Source organism: Phalacrocorax carbo, chromosome 2, assembly GCF_963921805.1.
Source record: "Phalacrocorax carbo chromosome 2, bPhaCar2.1, whole genome shotgun sequence".
In the NCBI taxonomy this organism is placed as follows: Eukaryota; Metazoa; Chordata; class Aves; order Suliformes; family Phalacrocoracidae; genus Phalacrocorax; species Phalacrocorax carbo.
The window spans coordinates 56,582,752-56,605,271 of record NC_087514.1 but is presented as its reverse complement, the minus strand read 5'-3'; the positions used below and the strand labels follow the sequence as shown (position 1 = coordinate 56,605,271).

At 42.3% G+C, this 22,520-nt stretch overlaps 1 protein-coding gene across 7 annotated transcripts in view; it reads right to left on the bottom strand.

The window, feature by feature from the left end:
• Window positions 1-22,520, bottom strand: part of MTCL1 (microtubule crosslinking factor 1) — a 110,774-nt gene that overhangs the window by 7,585 nt on the left and 80,669 nt on the right. For all 7 annotated transcript variants that reach the window (XM_064442989.1, XM_064442990.1, XM_064442991.1 and 4 more), the window contains 5 exons: window positions 16,889-17,056; window positions 10,520-10,774; window positions 6,088-6,393; window positions 3,248-3,279; window positions 296-1,856 (listed from right to left, as the gene is read on the bottom strand). In XM_064442989.1, coding sequence (XP_064299059.1) covers window positions 296-1,856; window positions 3,248-3,279; window positions 6,088-6,393; window positions 10,520-10,774; window positions 16,889-17,056 — 2,322 coding nt within the window. The remainder of the gene's footprint in view (window positions 1-295; window positions 1,857-3,247; window positions 3,280-6,087; window positions 6,394-10,519; window positions 10,775-16,888; window positions 17,057-22,520) is intronic.

The window sequence follows — 22,520 nt, the reverse complement described above, 5'->3', positions numbered from 1 at the left end:
CCCAGTACTTCAGGGGAGAACTGCTTTTATCCTGTAAAGGCATCTTTATCCTTTAAAGGATAAAGCTCTTCTGACGCTTTCAAGCCCGATAAGCTGTCAGGATAGAAACTCAATTCTTTAATGAGTTCTTCAGTGACTAATCCAATAGTTTCATAACTGGGACTCGCTGATGGTACCACAGCAGGACAAGGATATTCATTGTAAATACTCACTAGGACTGCAAGAGATCTCATAATGCATTTGTTCAAAGAAGAGTGCATTTAGCTATAGGAGGAAAAACAAACAAACTCATTACCTCTATGGACCCTGGATCTACTTTGATAATTTCTCCTGTGCTGTTGTCATTGCTAAGATTTGGTGGGCTGTGTGAAGGTAGCCTTCTCTCTTCCTTTAAGGCATGCTCCAAAAGTTTCTTATTCAAGATCCTGGCAGCATTTTCTGTAAGCGTATACCCTGGAGGAGCAGATAAGTCCTGCCTGATACTTGTCACCTCAGTCCCTTCATCCTTTTGCATCTCTGTCCCCAAACGGAGAGGACTGGGTGATCTGCCACGGGCATTTGTGCATGGCTCCTGCAATGGGCCCAGTTCTGGTCTGGGTTCTGCTGACCTGGACCGGCTGCTAGACCTGGGGCATTTTTGGAAGGTCTCATGAAAGATGGGGCTATGGTCAATAATGTTGAACAAACTGGAGAGGCCATCGTTGATGGTGGTGTGGACAGGACTCTCCCTCGTAGTAGTTGATCTAGCCCAAGCGGACTCACTGAATCCTTTCTGAGGTGTGCCAGGCAAAGTCCGGTTATTTGGCTGGTCTGATTTGGGAAGGATTTTTCTTTGCAGCTTTGGAGAGCCATATTTGGGGGAGCAGCATGTGCGTTCAAACTTAGCCTGGACCTTTTCAATGACAGGGGTCACTTGCCTGCTTCTTAGGCTTCTGGATGGTGAAGAGACAGGCGTGGACCCTCCCTTTGGTGTCAGACACTTGTGTGGACTGCTGGTGATACTGCGCAGGGTTTCCGTCTGCAAGCCAACACTGATCGTCTGGGTGGTCTGCGTCCCTGTCGTTCTCATACCATTGGTTTGACACGCGGTGTCCTTAAACTGAGGCTCTGCTGAATTAGAGTTAGAGCGTATTGCGTTTCGGACAGAGAAAGCGACCTCCTTCATATCATCACTCATGTTTTTGGACATCTCCAAGCTGTGCAAGGGTGAGGCAAAGCCTACAGTAGTGCAAATAGGACGTTCAATGGGATGAAGACCACTCTCCAGAAAATCCTTATGATGTTTGGCCAGGTCACAAGACCATCTTCCAAACATATCCGAGGAAGCACCTTTTGTCTCAGCGACATTCCCCATAGCTTTGGTCACAGAAAACAGGAAGTCTGGCTCAACCTGGTTTTTCCCTTCGCTGCCAGCTATCACCGAGTTATCAAACCTACGGACAACCGGTGGGCTGTGAAAGACCCGAACTCCCATTTTCTCGCTTACACCGTGACTCCTCGTTGGCTGCTTCTGGCAGTGCTCCGGGCTGGTCATGGTGTTAGTTGTCATAGTGACACTGGTGGTGAGGTACCATGATGATGCCTGGAAGGGATCTGAAGTAGGCACATTGCCGGCTTTCCCAATTTCTGTCCTTTCTGCCCAGCCTTCAGCAGGCTTCTCAGTGGCCCCACCATGGTTCCTAGTGTTACTGTAATCCCAATTCTTGTTGAACTCCTCAATGTATTTCAGATCATCAGGAGACAGGGGAGGGGTTAGGTCATCTTTGCTGCTGGATGAAGGCAAGTTTTTTTCTGGTAGAAATGGAGAAATATCCATCAGGCGCTGAAATTCTGACATAGAAGAAACGGACATCGCCCTGGAGAGAGGAACATGAGAGTGTCACTCATAGGCTTGGAAACTCTCACAGAACAACTCATTTTCAGCAGCAGACTAACTCAGGAAACTCGGCTTTCACTACCTGCATTTTTGTGAAACCACTTTAGCCCTCTCTTTCATTAAAGTTCCCTTTTATTAGTTTTAAAATAGCTGTGAAATGCAAGCATTCCTGATGTGTCATTAGAATTACCAAATGGTTTATTAATGGCTCTTAATTTACTGCTTTCGCGTGGATTACTGCTTGGCCAATGTCTGAAATATGGAGCAGTAGGATGCATTTCAGAAATATACCATTCACAGAAAATGAGTCTTTGCGACACTACGAGGCACGCTTTTCAAAGCAGCTGTGGAGTATTTCTGTCTTGCTGGGAAATCAGCAAGTCCTTCTCCACTCCTGAGATTGCCCAGGCTGCACAGCTGGTGCGTAGCGATGTGGGACATGCTGTTACATTGAACTGGCTTGGTGAGTTGAGCGCGTGCTATAATTCAACCAAAGGGAATCGCTATGTGATAATGCTGGATTCTTGGCTTTCCCACACTTCGCTAGTTTGTACAAATGACAAGCATTCAGCAGAGTTGTCCTACTGCTTTGCTTTAAGAAAAATCAAACAAAAGAAGCTTTCTGAATGGGACTACTTAAAAATGCAAAAGAGCATAGTTATCAGAGTCAGCTCGATGAGGTAACTCAAGCTAGGTAAGGATTCAGCAAGCAGTATTTATCAGTGATCTGGAGGATACAGTAGACTCACCGTGAGTTTTTAATCAAAAGCACCAGCTGCAGTTAGGGTGCATCTGCATTAGGGAGTTAGGTGAGATTAGGAGTGCGGTTTTGAAGTGGATCTCCTGTTTGGATGCTCTGGTTTGCATTGAGGGTGATCTCAGAGAGCATGGGCTGTGTTCCTTTGGGATGAAAGCGAGCTGGAAGATGCTCTCCAGAAACACAACTAATGCACTCTAGAGTTTGGTGGATATTAAACCCATGGGATCAGCCCAGAACTAGTCCAAAGCAAAATATCCCTGACATGCAGGGACATGTCAGGTCCTCAGCACCAGCCATTTTCCTCTATATATTGATGTCTACAGGTCTGCACTACTTGCTAAGGTAGGCATAGCCTTCAGCGTATGCCGCAGCTTCATGCACATTCATACAGTTTGATCTTTGTGCACCATAGCTGAATGTGGCTCCAGTTAATCAGAGTAGAACAGAAGCATACTGAGACAAATTAATCCCTGGGTAAATCCATTAATCTGGCTCACAGGCTGCTTAGGAGGCGGCACAGTTATGCCTTGGCTCTGTGGTTTGGGTGCCAGAGAGCTATAGCTCTGGCAAGTGAATACTTGCTGGTCTCTTCCCCTGTAAATTTTACTCACCTTTGAAGATTTCCTTTGTGTGTTTCTTCCTCCTGAAGAAAAACAGAAACAAACACAATAAGTTATTCCTGAACCTGTTGGTGGCATTAGCTTGTGGGTGTTTTGTCATTCACTTCCAGTTAGTTCCACCAGGTATATTTGTTTATAAAAAGTGGCTGATTTTCCCTCTGATAAGGAATCTTAAATTGCCAGTGGGATTATCCTTCCCTTTGTACCTGGGTAGCACAATGGGAAATCCTATCAGGACAACAGAGTGCACAGGGAAAGCCTGTACACCAAACCTACAACAGCCTTGAGCTTTTATAGTCCTGTGCAATCACAAATGGAAGTAAACGGCAAATAGTTTTTTTCCACATGTACAAGATATTGCTTTGGACCCTATATTTGTGAGTGAATTCGTTCTGTGGCATTAATCTGCTTTATGCCTAGCTGTGCTGAAATAAGAGATAAACTGGGCTCCTTTGACATAAGACTTCATTATAGGTTCTCTAGGAACCAACAAATGGCACCAGTTGAAACTCATTAAGCTAGCTATATTAAATGTGTGGGAAGACTATTACTTCTTTCATAGGGGTATACGTACAGTTTGCTAACGGCACTAAGATGTTTTTATGGCAATTATTTCCCTGTGACATTTCCCATAATGAGTTGGGTTTTTTAACAGATACTTCTGAAGCAATTGCTCTACAGCTATTATTTTAACTGTTTGCTTATATTTCTAATAATATGTAGGGAATATAAAATGTGATCCAGAAAAAAAAGAGTATTAGTACCTATTATTTTTATTCAACCTGTGAAATCAAGAACATTACCAACACAGAAGTGTATTTCAAATTGTGACTATTCAAAAAGAGCGCCGCTTAACTCAGCAAACACCCTTCTGGTATTTACCCAGAGTCAGGGGAAAAAATACGAGTAAACTGATCACCCTTTCATTCATTCGGGTATAAGTCTGGAACAATGTTGGTGGCTTCAGTGGAGTTACTACAGAGTAAATCTGATCTAGCTAAATGGAGAATCAGGGTGAAGGCTGGATTAACTTCTACTGCTGTTAGTACCACAAAGAAAATACTGTGGAGAGGAACAGTCTGGAGTCTGCAGTTGCCTCTCTGCATCCTGAGTTAAGCTATTCATTAAACTCCAGTCAGTCTTGCCTGAGCAAACCCTCTGAGGGGAGATGAGTTTGCCCAAGTTTCACTAAAACATGCTTTGAAGGAAAGAAGCTATGAAAATATCACCGAGGACCAAATTTTGCTGCCAACGCTTTCATTAATGGTGGTAAAATCTGAAAAAACAGAGAAGGGAAGAGAGATGCCCCTTCTTCAGTATCAGACTGAATTTGAAGGAAAGAAAGCAGCAATCAAAATTAAACACAAAACGTAGATCCCTGACACTGGTACCAACATTATTAACTGAGCACTTGGACGTGTATGAAATAAAAGCTAAGAAATAATAAATATGGGATCCCACAGCGCCAGCTGTACATTTATGGCATTGAGGGAGGAAAATCTAACTGAAACATCTAGGTACCTACGGCTACTTAGAATGTAAGAAGGGTGGTCACATTTCTTGACACTCTTAATCTTGTTTTTCTCTTCTTCCTCTCAGAGAACTTGATTTCCCAGTCTTTTAGCTAAGTAACAATGTTATAGGTGTCAAAGAAATGCTTGGGTAAAATTTTCACAGGCGCGCTTGTTCAAGTCAAGGCACACCAGTGAACCTGGTGCTGGAGGGAGCCCAAGATCTTGACCTTTTGGCAAACTCTTTTCCAGAGCGGTCAAATTTTCAAGACAGAATACACAGATACATCTTTGACTGGGAAGCTTCTGCTTCCCTATTTGCTATAATATGTACTCCTAACCAGTATTTACGTACTCAAAGTACAAGCTGCATGTCTAACCCGTGCGCACAAATCTGAATTTTCAGGCACAAAGAAAGTACTCAAAACTTGCATCAAGCAACATGCTGCCTGCTTGATAATTTTAACTTCCAGCAGTCTCTGAATGCTTCTGGCTCTGTAACAGCTGCTAACACTTAAGGAACAACAGAAAATAAAGGAGATACTACCATTTTGATGTTGTAATGTGTTTTTAACCTCACAGGAACCATTAAAGTGTATAGCTGTGGTTATTGTGGACATTCTCAGTGCCACTGAGTGCCAGCTCACAGGCTACTTTGTACCAGCATATGGGGCCAGGGACCCTGGGTTTCATTCAGCAACAATATAAACAGAACTGTGAAGACCTGGAACTCGTGAAAGTAAACCTGTGGTAGTGCAGATTCTAGCAGGATTCACTATGGCACAATGGCATCTCTTAGCACTACCTTTTACATCTCTATATCTTTATGGTGTAGTCTGAGGGTAGGTACTTTGTTGATCAATAACAACTTTATTTTTTTTAATACCTCATCTCACTTAGTCATGCTAATCTATTTAGAAGGCAACCACAATGGAAGTGCCCCTCTACAGTACTCACTGCTTTACTAACAAAATATAGCCCTTGTTTCTTTGTATATATGTATCTACTTACAGCTGAAAGAGATTTAAAACCTTCTAAACCAATATATTGTGTCAAATATAGTTATCATACATAATACAAATGGCCTCGAGGTGAGGTTATCTTTGGCCCCTTTAGTCTGGCTCCCAGTTTCTCAGGTGATTGACACTGGTCTAATCAGCTCACAACAAGGAACAAAATCTCGTCCATACCAAATTCACTACTGGGTAACTGTAAGCAGTGCCCATAACACAATATCTCACTTCCCATAGCATGGATGCTGTACCAATTCTGACATAAGAGTGAACACACTGGCTTGATGAAAGGTAGAGAAGCACATACTTCTGTTAATCCGGTCAAGAATTTCTCCCGCTCCAGCTGCCGAGACCGGTGCTCATCAGACTCATCGGGGGAATCAAGAGACAGCGACTCCAAAAAGAGGTTTTCTGTGGCGCTGCACCGATCACTCTCCTTCAGCTTAGACAGTGACCGGTCATCAAACTGAATGGCGTCTGAATCGGAGTAGGATCTTGACCCCATTGAACGAGGCACATGAAGGTTCCCCTGGGTTGCAAATGGACGAAGGTTACTCTCCTTCTGGTCACACAGAAAACCACCTCCTCTTCGAGGGCTCACTTCTTTCTGAAGCTGGAAACAAGGCAAATTAAAATGAACAGCCATTACACACGTAGCTTATGGCATTCTGCAGAACTCATCCTTCCCCAGGAGCGAGGCACCCATGCCTTCCGGAGGCCGAGATCATCGCCTGGCTCCAGGGACACTGGCTTTGCTGCGCTGGTCCTTCCACAAAGGGCGAAGTCTCTAGGACTTTGATGCTATTACTCATGGGATTTTGAGTGATTAAATGTGTTTATGTATAGTTTTTCTTGTTTACATTTATATGTATACATATATAAACACTGTGTGTATATATACACAAAATAATGCATCTACTTGTAATCTGCTTTTTGAAGAAACAAATCAACATCAACTGTTATTTAAAAGCAATCTTGATATGAGATCCTAAAGCAATAGAAGTCAAAGCTCAAGGAAGGTTGAGTGACTTGGAGTCTCTTCAAAACAAAAACATTTTTCTTCTGGTCAGCAATACAAAGGTTGCACCTTTATGCACATTACTTCTTTCCAGAGGTGGAAAATTCCACTTAACAAAAGACAAAAGCTTTTTTTAAAAGACTGTCTAGCCCTAATGCACGGATAGAAAGTTGACTATTTGTACAGGGATTGTACATTGTGAAAGGGATGAATTAGGCACGAAAAGCATGTTTGAAGAAAATGCAAATTTATAGAACGGCCATCAAAGATATTAACTCTACACTTTGCAAAAGCTGGGTGAAAAGAGGGTGAACCACTAGTGGAATCTTAGATTATGAATCTTAGAACCTCTTCCAATCTTAGATTATGTGATCAACTTTTTCTCTGATTTTAAATACAACAGGAGAGATGAAGTGATATTTTCAAACATGATAAATATCAGCAGGAATCTGATAAGCAACTCCGATGCTTTGCTAGAGCAGCCTGCTAAGGTTAGTGACAATAACCTGCACAATAATAGGACCCTGGAGACTGAGGACCTACAAAGCCATATTATTTTAATCTTGCTGTATATGTTTGGAAAAATAAACAGAATCAGATCAAAACATTTCAGGTCTCAAATGACTACATTTTCACTTGGGCTAAAGTCAGTGAGTTTTTTGCTTGATTCAGGTCTACAAAAAGGTGAATGCATCTTCAGTGTTTTGATCATGATATACAAAATCTGAAAGTTTTATTGGAAGGAGCTAATTTAAGGTATCCTATAAAGGTTGGGGCCAGAAAGCGTATTTCAAGAGATCCTGGAGTCCATTCCCCAGCATATGGGGCAAGACCCAAAGCAAGGAGAAATGGTAATTGCATGTTTGCTGTATACACAGTTCCAGTTGCAAGCCTTTCCAGATTATCAGAGATCCTATAAGGATAATGATCTGGGACCTTTATGAGAAAACAGTTTAGTGGCTCACTCTGAATCTCAGACAGCTGACAGGAGAATTAAAGTGAGAAAAGCTGGCCTAACTTTCAAGAGTAGCTAATGATTTTTGAGACCCTGTGCATTTATACCTTTAAACACACAACATTCCATACAGGTTATTTTGTGGGTTTAAATATTTGTCAGTGTGCTCTGTGCACAATTAGCTTTAGAAGCACAGTGGAGGGGGATTCTCTAAGGAAAAACAAAGTGACAGTGTACTTGAAAAGAAAAAAACAACAACTTGGAGCTCTGGAAAAAAGTAGGCCATCATGTTTTTTATATGTGAGCCGTATTTCCATAACCATTCAGAGTGAAGTATTTTATATGTTTTATACATTGGTGGGAGATCCCCCCTTATCTTAAATGTATTATTCAAGAGCTGTGTGAAAGCAGACAGGCCTAACGCATTAGCATGAAATTTGGCACACAGGCTTCTGCTATCTCTTGGACTCCGTTTTTCAAACACACACACTGGTGTAGTCTCCTCATCCTCTACGTATTGCCATACATGGAATACACAGAGAAAAAGCCTGGAGAGAAGGTCTTCAGAGATATACTAATTGTTTCCATATACAGCAGGGCATGACTGCAATCTGAGAGGCTATTCAACTAAAAGCCTGCAAATATTTGGAAGCTTCCTGTCACACAGGGAAATGTTTGATTATAAGCAAAGACTAAGTTATGAAGATTTGCAGGCAGGTAGCCAAGATTTCAAATGCTATTTCTGATCAACTAGTCCTCTGAAATTAGCTTGATATAATATTTTTTATTTCCCCTATCTATTGCTAATTCTGTGTACAACTCTGTCATATGGTAAATATATAGTTGAAGCCTAGAAGTTTCAAAATAGTAACAAAAGAGATCAGCTCCAGGACTAGTTAAGAGCTATTTTGTAGACTCTCCCAAGATGACTCTGAGAGGTTATGTCAAGTTTAATGAGAATTAAAGGCTGAGTAACATCAATAGGGATTTCCCTGACATTTCCTTCAATGTGCCCCATTCCCAGGGAAAAGAAAAAGCAATCTTTAACGAGGTTAAGTCCCTCAAGCTATTGAGGATACACTGAAGAGATAACATGAAAAAATGTAGTTCGTAGGGACAGGACATAAACACCCAAACATGTATCAGTGACTCTCCAAAGAAAAGTTTGTGTCTACTTCCTTAATATATTGGGAAATTTTCTGAGGGTTATTCAGTTCTCACTTTGCATGAAGGATCCAAAGGAGGCAGTTTGGTCGCTGAAACTCAGCAGTTAGAAACCAGCCCAGTGAAACCATGGAGGACTTGGCATCTTCTGTCACTGAACCCTGGGAACCAGGTGAGTTGGATGGAGAGCTCTGCTACAAGCCCTCCTACCTCATATGCATTTGTTCTTTTATCTTAGGAGACATACTATTGGTCTGCAATATAAGGCATTGTAAGGGCTAGCTCAACAAGCTGCATGAAGTCTATGCAAAACCCCTGAGATAATCGGGAGATTAAAAAATCCAGAATATAGTTTATTGATATTTTTAAATTAAGAAGCTCAAAAATCACCTTTCTTGGTGTGTAAAAGCTTCCTATTGGTCACTGCCCACTCAGGCCTATGCTTCTAGTATTGATTTTAGAAATATCTGTAGAGTACAGCGTTTTCCTAACTGCTTCTCTGTGGATTTAACAGCTGTAGCTTAAACTGAAGTTTAATCTTGTACTTATAATATTTACAGCCTGGTGTCTTAGTTTCTTATTGCAGCCCAAGCATGGGAACATGAGACACAGATAACGAACGCTTTTCAAAAACTAGTCATGAAGTTACACCTGGCTTTCATCAACTTAACCTGTGAACCTCCTTTGCACTTAATTCAAGCGTAGTACTCCCTAGAGAGCATGCACAAATCTGGTGCAGTTCCATTCCTGATGTCCCAAACCCAGAAAGTATTCAGTTAATTGAGGACCCATAATTTCAGTTGTTTTTCTTACTTTTCCTGGAATGCATGACTCATAGCTGAACAATGTTCAGTCAAAAAATGGTGTATTAACTCTCCCTTATTAAACTTTTCATTTTTTATGTGGCTTCCAGCCAGATAATAAATCCATTAGGTATAATTTAGTTCTAGTACCAAGTAGATAAAAGTGCATATGAGCACAAAAAACCAAGGGGAGAGGTATGCAATTATCAGATTTGCAAATGATAGCAGAGGTGTGTACAAAATTCATGTGACCAGGGTCAGAAGTGTCCTCTGAATATTTATTATTGATAATTGTCTATTTGTTATCAGTCAGGGCTCTTCATGCTAACCCCAGGGTTCCTTTGCTAAAGAAAAAGAATTCAGCTGAGACTGAATAGTCACAGCAGCGGCATCTTTGGTGGCTAATTCACAGATGAACAGACTTTTTTGGCAGGAAGCTGTGTGTCAAACCTTGAATAACCCTGCATGTGGGATTGAGTGTTTTAGCACGAAGAGATGCACAAAAGCTTTCAAACAGAATGAATCAATGTGACCATGCCTGGACAGGGTAACTGAAATGTGGCAGGAAATGGCCTTTAACCTGGAGCTGATTTCTCATAAGTGGTCTTTTATAGGGATTATGAGCATTTTCCTTTTACTCCCTTGTGTGTCTAGCATGAGAACCGCTGATGTACTCAAGGGACAAAAATTGTTCCTGTGCTGCTTCTTAATACAGTCTCTTGAACTTGGCCTGAGTGTAGTAACGGTGCAACGCCTCATGCTTGCAGCCAGCCATTGCTCACCCCAAGTGATGCCTTACCTGCTCTATCCGCCTGAGCAGCTCCTTCTTTTGACGCTCCCATTCTTGCCGGTCTCTATCAAGCCTGTCCAAGAGCTCCACCTTTTCCCGTTTCCAGTTCTTCTCACTGTGCTGGATTTGCCAGCGGAGGTCCATCACCACGCCATGACTCTCAGCCAGAAGCTTCTTGTGCTCTTCTCTTTCCCTTTTAAAAGCTCCCTTTGCATCAGAAGTGAGTGCTGTTTCTCCTGAGGCGTTCTCACTCTTCCCTTCCAGCTGGCATTAAAATAAAACATTACTAGAACATCAAACTTTTTGTGGTAAACACCTGTGTCTGACAATGGATTTGAGTTAAAGACACAACTCCATAAAGGTAACGGCAAAATTATGGCAATTCTTAGCCCTTAGGATCTCAAGAAATGATCAAAGATGTTCAACTTGAATAATGTTTTAAAATAAAGACAGTGAAAAACATAGGGAATAATTTCTCAAGCTCTACCAGCTCATGTTATTAAGACATCAGTTGTGATTTTTCTGCTGCAAGTGTGGGTACCAGCAATGAAGAAAACATGGAGATGAACTCCACCCTCATCATCATCTCTGAGACAACTGCCAGGACAACGTCCTCAGCCACTACTCTGCCGTTGTGCTCTCACTGAATGCCCCCGAAACCTAAAGACAGTGCATTCATCCTCTGAAAAGACTTCTCCCAGAACAACCCTCAGCAACGGTCTTATTGTACAGCTCCTCACACCTTCCAACATAAGAGGGTGTTAGCAGCACAAGGTGTACCAAGATCATCCTCCCCATCTCTGTAGGTTCTGCTGTCTGATTGATTTCTAGGGTAGTTAGCTGATGCTACCTTCCCTTCCTTCTCCTTCACTTCATGCTAAGGGATCAGCTTGATCAGATTAGAAGAGCTGGCCCAAGGTAATAGATTTATAGGAAAATGCAGGCTTGATGGGGTGTCAGGAGGTCTCTAGCCCAACCCCCTGCTTCCAGCAGGGTAGGCTCTGAGATCAGACCAGGTTGCACAGGGCTTTGTTCAGTCGGATCCTGACGAACCTCCAAGGACAGAGATTGCACAACCTCTCTGGCCAACCTGGGCCACTGCTGGACCGCTGTCAGAGTAACAAAGAGCTCAATGGTTTTGTGTAAGTTCAAGCAAGTGAAAAATTTGTCCCTGAAGCCTGACCTTTTGTTGGCAACTCAGTAGATGTGTGAGTGACTCAGAATGGGATACATCTCAGTCCCCTGGCTCTGCAGGTGAACTGGAGTGAAAAGCAGCAAAAACTCATTTCTGCCTCTGAAGTTAAAGTTATCCTTAAAAAGGGGAGGCAGCAGGTCTGCTGGGAAACATGCTCCTTTAGAAAGACAGAAGGACAACACCTTCATGTTGCCCTATGTGGAAAATAAGCCCAAACTTCCTGAGAAAAGGGAAGTTCAGACTGGATTCAGGAGTGAAGCTTACTGTCTCTAGAACAGCTTCCCCAAGTAAGTGGCAGAGGTGTCATTGCTTAAGTAATTTAAAATTGTTAAAATTAAAATTGGGCTGCAGAGAACATCCTATTATAGCCACTTGCATTGACAGGGAGATCTTAAAACACCTGCATCCTCTACCACTAATTTCCAAAGTCCAGTTGTTTTGAAATAGCTGACTGAGGACCAACTAACCAACCAACAAAAAAAAAAAATTATAAGAAAGCAGCATCCTATTTTAAACAAGGTTGATATGACACTATCTTTCTCACACTTATCCTGTTTGTGCAGTGTAAATTTGTGGGACCAGCAGTGATGTGCGAGAGGCTGTCCTGCACACAACTGCATGGCTTGGTGGCAGCCCAGAGGCGCTGTGGGCAGAAACGCAGAACATCCCAGGAGAGACACCTTTGTGCTGCAGATCCATGACAGGAGACAGCATCCTGGGTAGTGTGGCTCCTCAAGAAGCCAGAAAGCTTTGCTGCCTTCCTACCCACTACCCAGCACATCGACTGCCCACATGTTAGTTCAGCAATAGGTAAAAAGACCGCTGCCAGTTTCCAAACGCAGCACTAACTTCAGGTGATGGCCTTTTGTCCCTTGCTACGTCTTTCCTCTGTCCATCCACAAGTCCCCAGCTCCATTTCATGTGGAGACTGTGAGAGTCAAAACTGCTGCTGCAGCCAGGATCAGCCATGGTGGCATCCATTCTTTTAGGTTTGTTTGCTTTGATTTTGTTCCAGTATTTAAAGGGTGGTTACAAAGAAGATGGAGACTCCCTTTTTACAAGGAGTCACATGGAAAGGAGGAGCAGTAATGGGTACAAGTTACTCCTGGGGAGACTCCCATTGGACACAAGAGGAAAATGTTTCACAATGAGAACAATCAGCCATTGGAATAATCTCCCCAGAAAAGTGGTGGTTCCCCTGGCATTGGCCACTTTTAATATTCATCTGGACAGGGTGCTGGGCCATCTTGTCTAGACTATACTTTTCCCAAGAAAAGTTGGACCAGAAATCCTTGAGGTCCCTTCCAACCTTGTATTCTATGATTCTGTGTTTTAGCTATTCTGTGGTCTGCACCCCCTCGCTCGCCCTTGCAAGTTCCTCCTGGGTTTACTAAGCAGCTGTGACACTAAATAATCGTGTATTTCATGAGTGTCACTACAGAGCTGAGATCAGCCAAAATAGTAAGGGACTAATGAAGTAAAGTCTATACAGTTTCCTTACACCTAAGCCTGACAGGGGACTATTTGGGACTTGTTCTTTGTCATATACGTAAGTCATCTTTCAAGGACCTTTGATGCCCCTGTAGACTTTTCATCTTGCAACAGGAGCTCTCAGGAGAGGCTACTGGAGTGTCTAGGGTAAATCCAACCAGGCTGGAGTGCAGACTCAACCTTAAAACTCTGCTGCCTCCTGGAAAATAATGCCATATGCAGCAGGAGCTACAGCAAGCATACCAAGTTGCAAAGACATGCCAATGCCTGCGATAAATATTTTAACTGGCATGAAGCATGAAAATGCTAAAAGCAATCTATAAAGCAAACAAATACTCAGATGTAATAAATACAGTTTGCATGATTATCCTATACAACAAATTTCTTCTTCCATTTTTTTGAATATTAAGAAAAATAGCAAAATGTTGAACCTCAACAAGACTCATGCCCACTCTCCCCATAAACCACTGAGTTCTTCACAACCACCAGGAAAATTCTCAGCCTTTCAGTTAGTAAACAAGAAAGGTAGTGATGCCTAGGCCATGCTGCCTGTGACGGGCAGGAAAGCTGAGTGAGGCAGTGGGGAGAAAGAATGTGCTCCAGAAGAGCGTTACCGCAAGTATGCAGGGCTGCCATTAGAGTGCCTTGCCCAGGCTGCCAAAATTCAGGAAGTCATCCTATGTTGGACCATGGGCTCACTCAGACCACAGCCCTGGCTCTTGCCCCATTTGAGAGTACAGGAAGCCTATAAGTACAAACATGAGTTCAAAACCAAGGCAATTATACAGTGGTACACCTTCAGAATAATTTCCTAGTGTTCAGTTATTTGGGATCTAAAACCTTCTCTAGACAGAGGTGGTGTCTTTAGACTCAGAAACAGTTCTTGGTGCCTGTGGAAGGCAGAACAATGCTCCTGGCAAGGAGAGAGTCCTTATGCCTCTGTTTTGATGAAACAGCTCAAATCATGGGGGAAAGGCCCATTGGTGGCTCCTTATCACGAAAGTCTAGATGTGACTTTCCTAAACCTGCTAACTGCTAAGGATGGCCAGAGAGGCCTCTCCACATGCATCACAGCTTATATTCCTCCAGGCGTCCTGAAGCTGGACTGTTGGTCGGAGTCCTAGTGAGGGTCCGTGTCCTTACATGCAAGTTCTCTATGCATACGCAGGTTTTGGCCCCACATACTAACCCCTTCCTTCTTCCAAACCTTTCTCAGTTCCCAGTTCCCAGAATACTGAGATTTTTTACTTGCCCATCTGGAGGCTGAGAAGTACTGGGACTCCTTATTGGCTCAGAGATATCACAGTCCCATACTTGGGAGCAATCTTATTATTTCTTAGCTTAAAAACAATGCCAAAGGATCCTTCTGCCAAATAAGGTGTACATGCATTTCTGACAGCCAAGATTTTATTTTTAATGATATATGCAGTGGTAAAGCTCCAAAGCAGCAGGCAACAGTACATTGTCACCTCTGATATGCAGTGCTTTTGCATCAAAAGAGTTTTCTTTCCTTTTTTTTTTTCCTATACGCCGAGTTGAAGCATCAAAATGCAAAACCATTGCGAGTGACTATTAATTAGGAGTTGACTCTCTTGAGGAAAATGCTCTTGTTAATTGACCTACTGCTTCACAAATAAGTGGAAAACAGCAGCAGTGAAGAGAACAGTGAAGACTAGAAAGGCCTTGACTCTCTATGGGTTTGTCAAGGGTTTGGCAGCTCTATACCCCCCCTAGGGTGGGAGCTCTGTACAGACTGCTGCTTCATCACTACCAGTCAAAACAACAAAATGACATAATGAGAGGTTCTCTGACCCACATTGACATGACAGACTTGGCTATTTCGTTAAAGCTGTTGTTACGCCACATGTTGGTACGGAATAGTAAAAGATGTTAACATGACTATATGTAATGCTGCTATTTTACATGTTGTTCACTAGCTACTCCCATTTCAGGACCCATATATGTCCTGAAATTGAACCTATATCAAAAACACCCATATTTTGAATTGCTAGCATCAGTTTGAGCTAAATTTATGTTTATATTATTCCTATTTCAGGCTTATTATATATTTTTTTTTTTAATTGCCTCCTTGTAATTGTGAGCACGTACACCAGACCTCAGTGGGACACTCACATTGTTTGCCCTATCCTAATTGATATTCTAACAATTTATGTGCTATCCTTTTCCTACTGCATTAGGGACCTGTTTTTACTGTGAAATAGAAATGCAGTTTGGGAATTGGCTAAAGAAGACAGTTTTATTTCTTAAATACTGACCCCTTTCATTCTTTTTGTTTGCTGGAAAAAGATGTAAAAAGTAACACCCATGGCTTGATAATTACCATATGTTATATATTGTTATCACTGGAGCGGTGGAGGTAGCAAAAAGCCTGATAAAGCCACCAGACGGAAGGATGCAAATCTATCTTCTCCCTGGGCAGGAACGGCAGCACTGTCCTGGTGCCAAACACCAGCCAAAGCAGCAGCCTGGGAATTTATCACCCATGCAAAGGCAAAGCATGCAAGCTCTAAATTGACAGTTCATTGTCAGACTAACTTTCTCTTTGTTGCCATCTCGAGTTTAAGGTAAATCTGACATTGAGGTTTTATTTTAGGAGGAGTGAAAATAGGGATTGATATTGTTTCCTTTTTCAAGTGATCTGTTGCCTGGAAATGCATGTGCACTAAGAAGCAGCTGAACTGAGAATTTGATTCTGCTGAGAGAAAACTCTGCTATAGAAAGCTTCTTCCTTCATTCTGGGAAAGCAGCCTTCAGTACCTGGGCAGGAAAAGCAGTGCTCGCATCTCAGCTCTGTGCGTCACAGTGAGTCTCTGACGTTCACTAAATCCTCCTAAATGTACCACCCTCCCAGCAGTGAATATTATTATTATATTTGGCTTCTGCAGAGAATCTCTAAAACTGCAAATCATTTTCTCAGGACCTGAACGTACTAATTCTCCCACCCTTCCCCTCTTCAATGCGGAAAATTAGAGCTTTTGTGCCTTCAGCTGTGGAAACGAATCCTTGTGGGTTTTTTGCTGATTTATTTTCTTATTGCTTCAGAAACAGTACATCTTCTGCGAACAGCCGTACATGTCACTGAAGCACCTGGCACCAGACTTTATATACACACTTCTAACAGTATTCCATGGTGGGGGATAGAGCTCTCTATTCAGTGGGGTACCATCTATCACTAACCAGTAGCTTTGAATAGCTGGTTTAATATTAACATATTGTTCTAACACTTCAGTATCATTAAATAACTCTTTTCTCTCCTATGAATCAAATACCACAGTTGTTATGTGCCAAGGAACAATGACGAGCTAATTGTAAGCGTGCCAACATCAAGACATTTTCTCTCCTATAAATGCCAATAAATACAGGCACCCGCACGTCTCATTACTGCAGCTGATATGTTACCAGCCAACTCTTCTGAGAAAATACAGCAAGAAGATGTTAATTTCCTTTGTCCTCACCTGTGATACACAGCACCTACTACATGAGCGCTTGTACTGGGACAACTGGAATCCAAGAGGCAACACAAGAGGCGAAGCTTTGCTCAGGCTGCAGGAGGGCTTTCAGGCACCAGGGTAAAATGAATAAATATAGTACCTTTCTTGGCTCTCATAGATTTCCCATTACATTAAGCACCTCAGCCATTCTTTACCGGTTTTGGACAGAGGGAACGTTACCTGTTCAAGGCGGCACTTCAGTTCAGTCATTTCCACCTCCCAGGCTGCCTTGTGCAGGGCATACTGCTGCTGGAGCCCCTGGCGCTCACGCTCCTCATCCCGCAGTTCCAAGCGGAAGTCATCCAGCAAACCCTTCAGAGCGTTCAGGAGCTTCCGATTTTCACTTGCCTGCCACAACAAAGCAATGTCATTGGATGGCTTTAGCCTCCAGTTTCATTTTTAGGGGGAAAAATGCCTGCACGTCCACTGCATGGAATAGAAAGTGCCTGGCCTAACTTTTGCATGAGAAAACTAAGAATGGCAATGCCTTCTCTGTCTACAGGCTGCCCAGGGAGGTGGTTGAGTCACCATCCCTGGAGGTATTTAAAAGACATGGAGATGTGGCCCTTAGGGACATGGTTTAGTGGTGGTCTTGGCAGTGCTAGGTTTACAGTTGTGGTCAATGATTTTAAGGGTCTTTTCCAAGCTAAATGATTCTATGGTTCTATGATTCTACTTCTCGTTAGCCCTAGTCCTGAAGCACCCATGAAAGCCAGAGATAAAGGTACTAAGCATCTTTCTGGTCTGAGGACATCTGTGATAACTTCCTTTTTAATACTGTGAAACAAAGCTAGAGTATCATTCCTGAGGTCTGTTGGGTAGCTGGACGTCTCATACATACAGTCATTGCTCGGCATCAAACCTCAAGACTTTTAAGAAAAATATACTTGATTAGCAGACACAGCATGAGCAGAAAAATGGGAAAGCTTACTCAACAAATTCAACATTTAACCACCTGGTTCTCATGAATGCATTAGTTTCCTTGGGAAGGCGTAACTCAAATTAACTGTCTCGATTCTTGCATGATAGTCTAATTAATTTTATTTTTTAATTCTTTTCCCAAGTGGAGGCTTCCTGCAATTCCTCTTATCTGGTGTTTCACGAAGAACCTACATGGGGACTTCTTTGTAGACAAGTCAAGTAAACAGATGCATGCAAAAATATAAATTATTTTCATGTGCTTTTTTCAATGACAATACATATAAAATTTTATGCAGACAACTAAGCTGATTTCATATGCTCATCGGATTTTTGGCATCACTCAACCGACCTCACCCACTTTTAAATCAGTAATCAGACATACCACAGTGTCTCTTTTCTTTAAAAAACAAACAAACAAAAAAAGGTCTACTTTTCCAAGCCATTTGGTTCATCAGCAAAAATATGCTAGATGCGGGGAAATGTCTGCAGGTGCTCATTGACTGACCTATCATCTGTTTGGGATAATGAAATGTGATGGCGTACAACATGGGGTTTTATAAGAAATGCACCCACAGAAGCAGAATTAATTCCATTAACATTTAATGCCAATTAGCAGTTTCCTGCTATACAGCAGCAGTCTCCATCATGCATATAAGATCACCTACTTTTCAGTATGTAATGAGATTTTATGTTTCCACCATGAATTTTCATTCTGATACCCAATTAAGGCTAAATTCTCCAAACATCTCAAGCCCCTTGTGTAGTAATCAGAATAAGAGCTCTTTTGAAGATTTGTCCTTAGTGTCACAAAAGGAGCTGCTGGGTATTGAGCGCATCGACAACTGGCCTCATCCTCTTTGAAAACCCTGACCCCAAATGTCTATGAAGTGCTTTCATTCAAGAGCCTCGGTCTGTGTGTTCTGGTATGCTGCATAAACCTTGCTCTGGCAAAGTAGTCTAAAGGCTCCATGAGGGAAATGAGGCAGAAGAAAAATAGAACCAAATAACACTAAAGCAAGGCAAGTTTCATCCCTCATTCCTGTGCATACATTTGATAGCTTTAGAGTTCTGTAGATCTGGTTTGCAAAGAAAGAAGTAATGGACTAGCACTAGTCCTGGACTAGGAGCCAAAAGAGCCTCGTTGCAGGTTTGTAGCCTACTGGGATGAGGGCATGCCTTATTTTTAGAGGGATTGCATCAATGTTGCTGTTATGAGACAAGTAGCCCAGGTGCCCCCTGGGCTTGCTGCAATTTTAATTAACTTGCCTATATAAATCCAATTTTGGTTACATACTTTTAATTCCTGCAGAGTAGTCTCTTTTGCATGACTTTGTATACACAGTCTGAAGTTGGAGAGGTATGTGAGATTATTTTTTCTGTTTTGCCAAACTGGAGTGTTTTTTGAGAACAGGCAAAGTACTTTTGAGAAAATGTGCTCTGAAATACAACATTTACATTTAGACATGCTTTAGATTTCTGTTGGTAAAACTGCCAAACAGCTTCTGCATAACAAGAAGTCCCATAGATACATCACGAGGATTGTTATGGTCTTCCCCTTCCTCCCAGGGATGCTGTAGAAGAAGGCAGAAGAAAACGGGCATGGCTGTGATTTCCCTTGACAGTCTCCCATGTGAGGAGCTGGCTCTTTAGTACCTTACCTACTACTGAAATTTAGAGTATGGAGGAATCTGAGTGATTCACAACTGACCTAAGACAAGAGAATGACAAAAGCAGTTTAAAGTCTTGTATCCACAGCTCAGGATCTATAGATAAAGGAAACAACAGCTGACAATAAGTAAAAACTTTATGTAGTAAACCTCAGTTAAATTAAATTCCAGAGATCGGAGCCTCCAGCTCTAGAAAAGTTTGGGACCAGAGCAGTTGTTTGAAGCTTGGTTCTGCTTTTAATCACAATTCTTTTTTCTCTGAGAATTTCACTTAAGAATTTAGCCACAGTCTGGCATTACAAGCAGTTTAGTAGAGCAGTCAATTAAAAACACAAGGTCAGGAGCCTAAACAGTGAACAAGAACTGTGCATATTCTGCGTAATCACAGATTTAGGCAAAAGTGAAGCTGGTTCTTGGTGCAAATCATTTTAGTATATTTAGGTCTTAATTACTGTTCTTTTGGGCTTTTCTCTTAGTTAAGCTTTGAAAACAAATATTGTATGAGAAAAAAAGGATCTAACTGGGGATTTTCTTGACCCCTCTCCCAGCAACAACATAAGTGTATTGGTTTTTAATGCTTTTTCTATTGGACTGCAGATGTGTAAACTCTTTTCTTCTTACTCCCCTGATCTTACACCATCCGACAAGCATCCCACCCATTCTACTCAATTGAACCAAAGCTCTTCCTTCTTCCACAGGCTCTTCTCCCTGGTCTCTCACTACACGCAGAGAAATGCTGACTTACAGCAAGCCCTCCTCTACTGTGCCACCAGCCCAACTTGCCTGCTTATCTCCTGCCTGTGACCAGACTTTCCACTTGACTCTTGACCCTTGCCAGTTCCTTAGCTGACTCTTTCTGCAGTGTGCCCCAGCTACCAGCCAAAGGACTCCACCATGAAGAGAAAGATAAACTGGCCCTTCTCAGAGTCCCCATCTACGCTGCCTCTCATTAACCAACATTTTTCTCCCTTTTCCCCTCTGCTACGCCTTCATCCCTCCACATGCTGGCCACACAAAAATCTCAGACAAGTGAAATGTATACTTTCCACTGAGTTGAGTACCTCAAATAGTAACAATATAAAACTAATGGCTCCTTGCGGAAATTAAGGCCTCAGGGTTTATCATTTCTCTCAAAACAATTCCTCTTTCCAGGCAGGGTGAGAAAGTCAGCAGCAAGAGTGCAGGCTGAAAACACAAGCCATTAAATATTAACATTAAATGTTAAAAATAAATATGGGTTACTTCAAGTTACCGTAAGCGCTTTCTTTTTTTTTTTGACCTAGTTATCTCAGCCACTCCTAGACCATTGCAAAATTTCCTTCCTAATGTGAAACAAATGCTGATGCATTTCATCTTGGTGCTTGCCAGGCAGAACCAGTAACTTAGGGCTCTCCTGGGCAGGTGCAAACCTTGGGTACTTCCAGCTTCATCACTCACCCCAAATTCCCCATATAAGCGGTGCTTTTTTCCAGCCGCCGGCTTAAGAAACCTGCAGAAGACCCCCAAAACCCTGGGTGTGTTTCAGCGCAGCCTGACTAGTCAGTGGTGTACTGGGCAGTGAGCATTGCTGAGATCCAGCCCTTCAGGGAGGACGTGCTCTGGGTCTGCTGATACTCTCAGAGCTTTTAAAGCTGGGACAACACAGGCAAAGTGTTTTCTTGGTCTATGTTCATTTAGTTAATGTGTTTTGGTATCATATATGAATTAAGTGACGTTGATGTTTAAAGTCTGTAATGTGTGTAGAGCAAGGACCAGAGTCTGTGAGGTTGGTGAGCATAGCGAAGGTCCTGCATGCAGGAGGTTTGCAGGGCCAAGCCATCAACCATAGTGAGATGGACAATTCAGGCCCAACTGATACTAAAGCGTGTGAGGGCAGAGCAAGGCTCTGGCAGAGCCTTGAGGGCACAGCAGGTGTGCAGGCCGCTACACCTCTGCCAGAGTCCTCTAGAAGAAGGCACTTCTGATGCCCTGAATCTGACAGCATCAGAATTAACGTGCACTAGGGCTTCCTATTTCTGTGCCAGAAAATAATCATTGACAAATACAGGCCTGGTAGCACTGAAAACCCTTTTTACATACTGTCAATAAACGCAGTGCTTGTAAGAAGATTCACTAGCGTGAGAGGGCAAAACAAGTAATAGTGCTTAAAATGAGAAAGATGTAGCAAACTCCCTCATTCTTGCCGTGCTGAAATAACACTTTTTCCTGGTTGGAAGGCAAAAAATCCTATTTTATCTTTACAAGTCCATTTGGATACCATGCACTATTCACTATCAAAAGGGGTACTGAGATGTGGTCTGTTCCTATGGATCGTTTCTTTAAGCAAGACTACCTGAAACTGCTGCATTAGAACATCACGCAATGTATATAAAAATTAATTATAAGCAATCCTACTTCCCATTTCCGCCACCTTAATTGATTAACACCTAAGCAATGATTATTTCAAAGAGGACATAATTTATTTGAACGTTCATAGTCATTTTAAGAGATCTATATGGAAAGTTAGTACGTGACAGTTTGTACTGAGATGGTATATTGGTTTATATTTATTTTACTCATTCTAGATTAAGTCAGTCTACAGATGGAAGGCAGTTAAACAATGTGCTCAGGAGCATCTCTTCAGCCTCTACCAGAGAAGAGCTTGCTGAGAGGATGACAGTGATGGGTCGGGTGACTGGCAAGGTAGAACCTTTCCAAATGCCAAACTGATCAAATCAATACTGCCTTGGTAGCACACTTCAGAGAACATAATAGCTAGAGAATGGAGTTTTCAGCTAGCACTATGAAAAAGGAAAGCAAAAGAGTATACAAACTTAAAGCAGACTATGAAGTAGCATAAATACCACAGATCTCTAATACTTTTATTCAAACAGAAATTCTAACTGAAGTTACATCTCAAACTAGAGAGGTAGGTGGCAAGACAGCCTGTGCATCTCTCAGCACCAGCCTAACCTTATTATAGGATGGAGACTTACTGTTGCCTGCTGCGTATCTATTACACCATATAGATAATAAGCAAACAGGTTGCACGTAGTTGTGGCAATCTGGGGAATTCAAGGTGAGGAACTGAAATGCAAAGACACACACAATCCCCAGATCCTGCAGCGAGTCCAACAAAGTAATGCAGTCATAGAGCGCACATATTTGTCTGAGAGCTCTCACTCTGGAGCAGGCTCCCAAGTCAAGGGCCTGGACAGAGATGGAGTGTAAGGCATAAAGCTTCA